The sequence below is a fragment of the Perca fluviatilis genome, chromosome 6 (assembly GCF_010015445.1).
Source record: "Perca fluviatilis chromosome 6, GENO_Pfluv_1.0, whole genome shotgun sequence".
NCBI classification, from domain to species: Eukaryota; Metazoa; Chordata; class Actinopteri; order Perciformes; family Percidae; genus Perca; species Perca fluviatilis.
This window is the reverse complement of record NC_053117.1, coordinates 12,543,845-12,555,616: the sequence shown is the minus strand read 5'-3', so window position 1 is coordinate 12,555,616 and position 11,772 is coordinate 12,543,845. Positions and strand designations below refer to the sequence as shown.

Sequence of the window (11,772 nt, the reverse complement as noted above, 5' to 3'; positions counted from 1 at the left end):
TTCTCCCATGATTGCTCAGTTTGGCTGGACGGCCAGGTCTAGGAAGAGTTGTGGTCGTCCCAAACTTTTTCCATTTAAGGATTACGGAGGCCACTGTGCTCTTAGGAACCTCGAGTGCTGCAGAAATTCTTTTGTAACCTTGGCCAGACCTGTGCCTTGCCACAATTCTGTCTCTGAGCTCCTTGGGCAGTTCCTTCAACCTCATGATTCTCATTTGCTCTGATGTGCACTGTGAGCTGTAAGGTCTTATATAGACAGGTGTGTGCCTTTCCTAATCAAGTCCAATCAGTTTAATTAAACACAGCAGGACTCCAATGAAGGAGTAGAACCATCTCAAGGAGGATCAGAAGAAATGGACAGCATGTGAGTTAAATATGAGTGTCACAGCAAAGGGTCTGAATACTTATGACCATGTGATATTTCAGTTTTTCTTTTTTAATAATTTTGCAAAACTTTCTACATTTCTCATTTTTTCTGTCAAGATGGGGTGCTGAGTGTACATTAATGAGAAATAAAATGAACTTTTTTGATTTTAGCAAATGGCTGCAATGAAACAAAGAGTGAAAAATGTAAAGGGGTCTGAATACTTTCCGAACCCACTGTATGTTCAAATGAATTCACAGATTCACTTTAACTCAAACATACACTCATTTTATCTTTTGTTTCCCAAGCAATACAAAGCTCCTAACTAGTGGAACTATATTTTTTATAAATTTCTCATGTGGTAAAAATTACATCTTCTTTTAAGTCTTACAGCGTATTTTTATAAAATACTTAAATCTCTGTTTTGTAATTGTGTTCTTTTTTCAATGTCATAAAATTAAATAATATAAATCAGCTTCAAATTGTTTAGATTAAGGTAATCCATAAGCCTTTCCAGACTTTTTTCACTTTTACACATTTCCATTGTTGTTTAGCTACATAGCCTACCATTAGTTCGGTTTGATTTTAATCTCTGTGAATTAATAAATATAGCCTAACTCAAACATCTCAAAAGTCCTATGTTATAATTGTATAGTCAGCTAGAAGCAGAAGCATATGTTTGCTTAATTTTTATCAATAAAATTTTTTTTTTTAGATCAATTTTTTATTATTTTTATATTTTAGAACATACAAACACAATTGAACAAAAGCGGGGGAGCCAGCGCTGAGCTATCATTTTTTAGTCACAGTTGATCCGGCTAGCCAAATTTTCTTCTGTCGCCCAAGTAGGTGTAATTTAGAGTCATCATTAAGTAACAAAACAATCGGGTCAGTAGGAAGATGACATCCTATCACATCAGATATTATTGATATTTATTCCAGAACTCATGCACCTGTTCACACTCCCAGACCATGTGCAGGAAAGTTCCAGTTTGTTCAGGTTGGCAGAACGTGCATTATGGAGTAGGAATGGCTTAAGAGACGTATATCAATAAAAACATTTTAATGTCAATATTTCTTTGAGGTATGGGCTTCACATTTTCTAATTTTGCCTCAAGAATCGTTGCAACTTTTTTTGCTCAAATCTAAAAGATTTTACCGGAAGTTCCGTCCTCCTCCGGTGTAGGCCTTCAATGGACCAGAGACGGTCTTTGACTGGACCCACTTAGCTCATAAACATCTGTTGACTCAGGCAGGTTAGATAGCAAGCCAAGTCTACTTAGACAGTGATACATTTTTGAAAAATAAAACTTGTTTTTTGCTTAAAAGATCTGATCCTTGTGCTATTACGAAACACAATTGTGGCTGTTCATAGCATTATCTCGTGATTAAAAACGCTAAATAATCATTTTGACTAGTACTGGTCTGTTATTAACGGTGGTGTAAAGTGCTGGAAAAAGCTTTAAAATGGACCTTGAAAGTACTTGAAAAGTGCTTGAATTTGACCTTGGAAAATGTGTAGGCTACGAACCCTGCGTCTTCTTATCACTCTTATTTTGACAGTTATCACGGAAGTCTTGTATTTCTTCTCTCCTCCCTGTTTCTATGGTAACAGGGCTGGTCAAGGTGGAGCCACTGACTGGCGTCTTCTCTATCACGGTGGGGTGTCTCTGGATGGGGAGCAGTGGAGAAAGTAGTGTCTCTACCAGTCACATTAACGGCCAGTTTACGGAAACAATCGCCTCTGCCGTGATTTCTTTTCGATACGAGGAAGCTGAGGGCGGCTCGTTTTCTTACCTTGGCCGCGGGGCGAGACAGTTCAAAGAAGAGTCGTTCCGCGTTTAACTCGAAATGCAAACAAGTCTTTAGGGAACAGAATCAGAAACCGTGTCGTTTGTGGAGGAAAATCTATTCTGACGGTTCGCGGTTATTTTCTCAGCTGTATTTAAAGAGCGTCCTGTGGAGCACGGACTTGAAGCGTTGACGCCGGTATATTTCAGCCCCTTTAAGGACCAGGGCATGTCAGCCGAAGACACCGTGAAAAATGATGCATCATGGAATCTGACAATCTAAACTTTGAGCAACAATTTCAAATCGGGGAGACTGACAGCATGGGAAGCAGCAGAGACGAGGCAATAACAGACTAACGTTGATGAAAAAGAGACCCCCCCCCCCCTCTCTCTCATTTAATTTGTTGTGAATGTTTGACTCTTATGTTCGTGGACGTTACACGCACCTAAAGGACCTGGGCTACGGGGCAGTGTGTGTTGTGATGCTTCTTCTCCATTTATTGCCAGGTGTCAGTTTTGGTTTCTCCAGAAAGATCTGTGCTATCCCGGAATGGCTCGCTTTGAAGACGAACTGTCTAGCCGCTATGGAGGCATGTGTCCCGTGGGCCCGGCCAGAGGGGCCAGCCGGCTGCCGGGGCCTCCGGGGGTCCAGAGGATGTACAAGCAGACGATGGCCCAGAGAGCCAGGACCATGGCTATTTACAACCCCATTCCAGTCAAACACAGCTGCCTCTCCGTTAACCGCTCTCTGTTCATCTTCAGCGAGGATAATATCATACGGAAATATGCCAAAAAGATCACGGAATGGCCATATCCTTTACAGTCTAGTCTAACCATCATACATGGTCGTTCTATCCCGTAATCATTACGCCCAACTCTAAAGTATGTCTATTTAAGGTACTTTTTTTTTTTTTTTTTACCGGCAGAAGATGTAGGCTATCTAGGTAATGATACACTATCTTAAATGAAACAAAATCATAGTCTCTTTAATTTGGCATATATAGCCTACCATATATGCAAAGAAGCGTTTTTATCACTAACATGTAAAACTTCAGTTGGTTCTCCTGTTGTTTCCACAGCCTTAAATATAGAGGGAATTGGGTAGCTTGTGCCACAATTGGGATCTAATCAGCCAATTTTCTGTAGAATGAATATTCTGCCAGCTCCTATTTAAACCTTACATGTATGTCGGAAACAACTGTTGACAAGAAGAGAACCTCAAAGAGCCACATTTCTAATCGGGTTATGTGTGCTTCTATCACATTTCTCCTCAGAGAAAAGAGAACTTCGATAGAAAATCGATTAGCAATTACCAAAAGCTAGACCCTTTGGGAAGAATCAGTGCATGCTGATTGCTGTTTTTACTTATGTTTTACTTCATTTTATAAATTTGATTCATGCCAAGTGTTCTATTACATGGGTTTCTTGTCAAGGTATTTTTTTTATTTTCTTCGACTCTCATTTGAAAAAGAACGTGTGCTCTTAATCCAGGAAGATATCTGTTGTTCATCTCTATTGTGTATTGAATGAAACCTCTGGTCAGAACAGGCATTCGTACATTCTATCCTTAATTATATTAATATATTAATTAATTGGGTTAGGATATAGCACGATTTTATTGTTGTTTTATGGACTTCTTGATGACACTTTTGTGCAGGTTTACTTGGCAGACCATTGTCTCTGACATTTCATTGTGAAGGCTGTAGTCTGCAGATGGTGCTGTCCAGGGTGCTGAACTCCCAGCAAACAGCACACTGGCCTCAGCATCAAGGCGGTGGCAAACTGCATGGGTGTGACACCAAACAAACAGGCTGTTGCAATAAAATGCAGCAGGATGCAGCTTTTGAATTAGCAGTCCTACTTTCTGGGAGGAAAGCCATTGTTAAAATACCTCATATGTGAATGAGTGTTATAGGTGTTGCAATGCTTAAGACACTGGTGGGTAACCCCCAGTGCTGAGCAAACATTGATGCAGTGCATAACTCAGCCCTTTATCCTGATGCAGAGCAATCATGGCAACGCTGCAGGAGGCTCTATTGTGGCCCCGAGCATCTGGAGGCCCAGTGGCCAGCTGTCTCTCCTGCAGATGTCCTCCTCCTGGCAGAGCTGGAACTGTCCTGAGGGGATGTTGGAATAGCCAATAATCTGCACAAATTTGTGTATAATGTTTTGAAATAATAGGAATAATAAACTCTCCTGTTATACAACACTGCAGAAATGTTGCATACTGATGAGGGACCCAACATTTTTTAACTGACAGTAAAAGAGAAGATGTGTGAACTTGCTTCTAAGGAGGACTGTATGTCAGTATAAATACAACTAGCTCACCAGCTAGTTAGTGTCCATTGAGGTAAAAAGGACAATCCACCAAATGTACACATAAAGTTCAGTTTAACTGCTCATGAGGACTAGTCAGCCGATGAAAACTGTTATATAATGTCTTCAGGGAGCTTTCCAAAGTCTGAGAAAATGACCCTGGTGATGTAATCAGGGTAATCTCAGCCTGGGCATGTGAATTTAAAAATTAAACAGGAAGTCTGCATCATAAATTAGGTCTGTGGGATTTGAAAGTCGGCTTTAATGAGGTGGGGTGGGGGCTGATGGGAGTAGATGCTCTAATGAAAGATCCTACAGTATGTTTTATTTTATTGCTGCATTGCATTCTGGGTCTGTTCATGGATTTCTCCTGGTATGACAGAAAGAAGCTATTTTCTTTTAATTATATATAAAAAAAACTGACACCGTTCTTGCTACCAGTATTTTTTAGTTTAATCTTTTGTTATTTTTTTTTTCTTATTGTGGGTGGGGTGGGGGTGGGGGGGGTGTTCATTTAGTTCTGGGGGAAAAAGAAGACGTTGTAGGACAAGATAAAAAAATATGTATTATATGACCAAATGTGTATTCATGTCTTGTAACATCAATAAAAAAAAAAAAAAAAAACTGACACCAAAGCTGATATTTACCATTAATGCATGAACTAGCCAAAGATATCTGCTGTAAAATTAATTGTAGCTGCTTCAACAAATTTATTCATGTTCGACCTTATGTCTTAACATTTGTTGGAACAATGCACCACCAAGCAACAACTTAGGTCAAAAAAAGTATGTTTCCAGTAGTGGTTTTTCAGTTTGGGGAGAATTTTCTTTACATTTTTCATTGGAAAATTGTATGTATTGGTTTAATGGTGTGATTTGTGTTTACATGTTTCGAGACCATTGAATTTGCTTTCCATGAGAGTTCCTTAACATTTTTCACTCCATTTGAGTACATGATCCTGGCCACCATTATTGCCAACTGCATTGTGCTGGCCTTGGAGCAACACCTACCGGCGTCAGACAAAACACCAATGTCAGAGCGTTTGGTAAGTTGCACGACTGCTTTTCATTTCCTTCTGTACAGCTCTTCATGTCTCATAGAATAGTAAAAAATCTCTACACTGTGATGCTATGCTCTATCTGAAAATGCGATCATGGATTTGGAAATTTCAGAGCCAAAATGCCTTAAGTTTTTTTTTTTAAATATGAGCTGAAAACACGCAGCAATAGTAATTCTGCTTTTATGAACTGCTCAACATTGGATTTATGTTAAACATTGTTTTAAATACAAAGAAGGATTACATTTCATTTTTCCCCTCAGTGTCAGAATGAGTCCCTCCTCAGCAGTCAGAACCCTGCAGTGCTGCCTTTGATCTCCCTGTGTATCATTACCTCAGGTTACCCCTGTTGCGCCCTCCCCCTACCCCAGATCTCGTGTTGAATCTTTCCACTAAAGAAACAAGTGCTGTGAACCCTTCTGTCCAATCAAAGAGCTGGTGGTGGCAGGGGCAGGGCTGTTATACGAATAAAATGTCACTCCCGGAGGCAAGGAGCCTCTGAGCTGCCCGCTTTCATTGATCCACTCCCTGAGATGGGCTGAACCCCTATCTGATGGACGTACCACAGAGTTCATGATGATATGAAGTGATCAGATGTGTCATCAGGATAGTGTCACTGCATTATAAAATCTCCTATACAGCTTTAACGCCTTTACCTAACTATTTATCTATAGCCCCAATAAACATTCTGGAGACAAATTAGTATGTCTTGACTCCTGTCAGGGAGCTGTGTCCCTGTGCGTGGTAGGGCTGCAACTAACAATTATTTTCATTATCGATTAATCTGCCACTTATTTCTCCATTAATCAATTCATTGTTTAGTTGACATGACAGCTTTCTTAACAAAAAAGGAACTGGACTACTGCAAAGTGGTTACTGAACATGGCCGTAGCAGGTTTTTTAGAAATACTTAGCCTTAACCTCCTCACACAAATTCTAACCAGACACCAAAAAGAATGCATCTAAAAAGAAATTCAACTAACTAAATTGAAATATACTGAATCTATTAATACTGGAATCCCCTAATTAAATACGCACCATGTGTAATTTGTTTTTAATCTGCGGGAGACGTTCAGATCCTGAGGTGCCAAATTCCCAGAAAGAAAGTCAGAGGACATGACTTCAGTGTCTTCAATATTAGTAGTTCCTGAGAGTTCCTCAGGGTGTTGAAGCATCTGATAAAGCACTGTAGATGCTCATGGGACACTGAATCTTATAGACCTACAGGCTGATACTCTGAAGCTGTTAAAGAAAATCATATGGACCCTTAATGTTATTGGAGGTTGATGACATTGACTGGCCAATTTAGATTTTATTGGCACGCCAGATGGAATGTCTGTGATTTCATGAATCCTCCTTACTCTACTCTTCTTCTTTTTAACAGGACGACACAGAGCCCTATTTTATCGGAATATTTTGTTTTGAGGCTGGCATCAAGATCATCGCCCTGGGCTTTGCCTTTCACAAAGGCACCTATCTGCGTAATGGCTGGAATGTAATGGACTTTGTGGTGGTCCTAACAGGGTGAGTAGCACTGGCCTAATGGCTTATACAGCTGCTAGCTGACAGAGCTGATGGGCAGCAGCGATTAATGGTGGGAGGGGAGCACTCCTGTGTGTGTGTGTGTGTGTGTGTGTGTGTGTGTGTGTGTGTGTGTGTGTGTGTGTGTGTGTGTGTGTGTGTGTGTGTGTGTGTGTGTGTGTGTGTGTGTGTGTTTGTCTAATGATCAGTAGAGCCAAGCCATTCCAGATGGCAGGGTGTTTTCTTCCTGTCTGAATAATCAGATTCTCGATAAGGTGAAATTGTCCACATTAGACATGCACTAAACCAGAGGAAAATCATTGTATGTACAGTGCAGAAATTAGTGCAACAATCGGATTTCAGCGAGATATTTTGTTGCACTGCCCCATCATCACACATTTAGAAATTATGAAAACCATACACATTTCCCAGCAATAACGAGGTTTGCCTTCAGTTAAAAATCATTTTGAGTTTTCAGTAGTAATGGTCCGAGCTTGTTTCGTCCTTGTGAAATGGACTGTTACAGCACGTTGTGTCGGAGCTTGTGTCGAATGACGACTACCATGCGATTGATGACGTCCGAAGGTTCGAACGTCAACGTCACTGATGCTTCTGAAATTGCTTCAGACAGTTTTGAAAGTTTGCAGCTGCACTTCTGAGCTCAGCCGATACGTACTATAACATTGGAGGACTACAAGAGAGAATTCTTGAGAAATACGTTTATGTACTCTAGAAAGAGATAATCACAAGCATGAAAACATTTCAGCCTGATACAAAGAAAGGAAAGGTAACTGAAGTAATATTTAATGGAAATCATTCTACAATCACATCACCTTACATCACTACCCACATGCCATATAAATGTTGACCATGATGAAAAATGCATGAGCTCACTGTGGACACTTACCCTATACCAGTGGTTCACAGCCTGACATTCCTGCCCAATAAATTCAAATACACAAAAAAAGTTCAAGTTTTCATGCAATGGTTGGTTTGGTTAAGTTTGCATTCATACTTTCAACCATTTATAAATTACTTTTAGCTATTTGAGACATTAATCCAATACTTTTTTTCCAGTGGGGGAATGCAACTAAATTCATTAACTCAAGGACTGTATTTATTTACAGATTCGAGGTACATGTACTTTTCTTGAGTATTACCATTTTATACATTTTTATACTTCTTCTCCGCAACATCTCAGAGGCTAAATAAACTAACCCTAACCCTCTTGGATCAGCTGGAAAATGCATCATCACAAAGCTGAAAACACGGCTGTTTTTCTGAGCTCATGAAAATCTGACTTTTTATAGATCTGTGGTTTTATCTGACCGATCACTTTTGGCTAACTATTTCAACCATTTATCCATTACTCATATTTGTATTGTGCATTCAAAAGATTTAAACTATAGTATGAAATCAGCGAGGTGTTGTGCCCATACTTTGGCCCCAGTCTTGAATGGCATCAATACTTTCTGCTGACTTGGCTAAAGTGTTTGTAATCGGTGTGGACTAATAGAACGGGTGAAATGTTGTCTTTGATCCTCTCAGCAGTTGATTGTACTGTCTATATCGTATACCTACTACACAATATTGCCATATAGTTACTGGTTTATGCTGTATACATGCCAAGCAGGCTTTAAGATGTTAACCCAGTTGTAAGCTCTTTTTTCATTCTATCATCTCAGTGGAGTAAACAGAGGATCTCTTGGTATTGGATGAGAAAGCTAGTATGGGAATAGGTGCTGTTGGTGTTGGGTGGATGGAGAGCAGAGGAGGCTGCAGTGTTGTTGGGGAAGGGCGGGGGTAGTGACAGAGGATGCTGTTGCACTGCAGAAAGTCCCTTGGCGCTTGCAGTTTCCACTAGGGGACGGCCCAGCCTCTCTTACATAATGATACAGTAAGGGTGTCACGATTTCGGTTTTTAAATCTAAATTTATCGAAATTAAGCCACAATCTTGAATATTTATAATATAATAATAATAATTAATAATAATAATCGTCGATACTGCCACTCCCCCATGTCACGTCCGGTCGGCTTGTCAAGTGCTGTGAGTCAGTCAACCTCCTGTAACATGGCTAGAGCCAGTCAAAAGATAGCACGGCAACTGCAGATGCTGGAGACCCATCGACAGAACTTGAGCCCCCTCCTCTTTCACTGAAGTGTGTGAAAGTGTGGAAGTATTTTGGATTTCCAGTGAATTATGTTGACAACGTTCGTGTTGTCGACAAAAAAACACACAGTTTGGAAGCTCTGCTATGTGCGTGTACCATATTCTGTGTGTTTACCGTTGCACTTTAGCCTAGCAGCTAGCAGAGATTCCTTCTGCTTATAGCTTTATCCTGAAAAAACTGCACGGTTGAATTTCAGCCTGCATGTACATGTTGTAGCCTAAACAGAGCAGCTGATATTGGTTATATTAGAGAGAGCAAAAAGTTAGCGGACTGCCGAGTCACCCTCTCTGTTTTCTTGCTCAGCCGCTGTGTGTGCTGCGAAGCGTCTGCCCTCGGCATTGTCGGCAAACCTTTTTTTTAGTTTTTACTTTATTGGTCAATTTTTGTTTATGTTTCCAATTGACTGAAGATATGTTATTGTAACATTATGTTGTTAATAAATGTTTTAAATTTGACAATGTAGTGTGGCACATTGCACACAAAGGTCAGATATTATATTGCATAAAAGTCTAGTCTAAAAATAAATAAATAATGTAAAAATTGAGAATTGAATCGAATCGTGACCTTAGAATCGAAAATGTAAGTGAATCGAGGATTTGGAGAATCGTTAGCCTGGGTAAACCCTGACGAAGTTCCGGGCAAATTTGAGATTTGCTCTGCAAGTCAGTCTGGCGAAGACCCCATTCAAACCCATTTCCAATGTCCCCAAAATCAAGGCACCAATCACAACCGTTGGCGGGCTTTACACCAATCACAACCATTGAGGCGGGCTTTACGCGACGACGATAGCGCAGCGACGGGGAGCAGCTTTTTGTTTACTTTCAACATGACGGCTAGCGAAGCGCAGCGTCACCCGGATTGTTGGTCTGATTGGTTGAAGGACTATCCAGTTGCGCCCAGAGGCATTTCAGTGGCGTCCGATGGTGACGCTCATTTGGAAATGAACTGTCAATGAACCTTTCCCAGACCCACTCTCAGTTACAACTGAGAAGGGTCTGGTGTTAACCAGGCTAGAGAATCGTGACACCCCTATGATACAGAGATTTATTTGTCCCATCTACTGGGATTTGTGTCAGGAACCTCATTGGAATAAGCAGGGCCTCTGCTAATTCCCAAACCTCTCATCAACCGCCCTTCCAACTGGAAGTCACTGAGCCTTTGTTCCTGTTGGCTGAAAAGAAGGGGAAGCAGTCAGTGGAAAATATGATAAATGCTATCCACCAGCATGAGTCTGGTTTTGCTGGAATGATGCCAAGATCTGTTTTGTGTCCCTGCATGTTCATCCATAAGGGGTTTATTCTAGGCCCATACCAGTCTTTTACTATAAATGATTGTTGATAATACCAGCATTATCCCTTTAGCAGTTTTTAAGTGTGCAAGTTGAATTTTATACCAAAATGAATGAGTACTGAGATCAGTACTGTGCATGTGCAACGTCAAACTATGTAAGGATCGGGGGGGGAGGGGGTCTCTACCGGGCTATCAGTGATATAATGGAATATTTTGCTTGAGCATCCCTTGACTAAAGAAATAGACTAGACTAAACAGTAACTAAAAAAGAAAAAAGTAGTGTAGAGCTTAAGGTGCTGACACACCAAGGAGATCATCAGGCATCGGTCCAAGTTGGGTCAACAGGGAGCGTCCGTATAATACACAGAGCTAATATACATAAGCAGTGTTTCCTCTATGTTGATTTGGAAGTGGCGGCCCGCCATAGTATATGTGTAAAAAAATAAATAAAAATGTTTGTTTCTTGATTGTATTCAATGTCATGGAATATGAAGAATAATCTGTTAGATTATAACCGTTACCACATATTTCTGCCGCCACAGTATCAGAAATAGGGCAGACACAAAATGTAGTCGTGGTTGTAGTCCTGTTGGAAAGCCCACAAACAACAACAGCTCTGTTAACCAGACATACTCTCCTCTGGAGCCTGATTCTTTGACCGGAGTCAAGTCCATATCTGCCGCCTCAACCAGTTAAATTGTGGGAGATCAAACCCCTCCGTTTCACTGCTGACATTGTGTGTGTCTGTGTGTCTGTGTGTGCGCGCATGTGTGGGAGCGGCCCAAGCAGACCTGATTGAATTGGAGCTGAGTAGGCTGACATGATATAACTGAGGGCCGGGTGGTGGATAGAGACCATTACAGCAGCAGTCTGGACTTTCTATCAGTGCCGCGCTACTCTGACGTTGTCGGGGTTGATACCGGATCCCTCGTATAAAGTGCATGCATGATGAACGATACACATGCAATCGGGCGCACTAAAACATGCGTACACACATGCAAACAAATCACTTCTCCATGAGGATATCCATTTCCTGCAGGATGTGCTTTATACAAACCAATAGCAATTAGGCATTAGGCATTAGCAATGACTCACTGCATTCAGCTCATTTGCACAGGACCTCAAAATATCAGCTCAGCAACTTCTTTGCTATATCAGCATATGACATTCACAATTTTCTTTAATGTTGAATGAAAAGATGGAGTGGGTCATCAACCACAACAATTAGTATGAAGAGGGTTAAACTGTTATACTGTATATAGC

General features: G+C 40.7%; 1 protein-coding gene across 1 annotated transcript in view; it reads left to right on the top strand.

Moving 5' to 3' along the window:
• The first annotated feature begins 331 nt into the window (after window positions 1-331).
• Window positions 332-11,772, top strand: part of LOC120561038 (voltage-dependent N-type calcium channel subunit alpha-1B-like) — a 261,579-nt gene continuing 250,138 nt past the window's right edge. Inside the window, exons 1-4 of the mRNA XM_039804005.1 lie at window positions 332-363; window positions 2,661-2,963; window positions 5,409-5,514; window positions 6,911-7,050. Coding sequence (XP_039659939.1) covers window positions 353-363; window positions 2,661-2,963; window positions 5,409-5,514; window positions 6,911-7,050 — 560 coding nt within the window. The 5' untranslated portion in view covers window positions 332-352. The remainder of the gene's footprint in view (window positions 364-2,660; window positions 2,964-5,408; window positions 5,515-6,910; window positions 7,051-11,772) is intronic.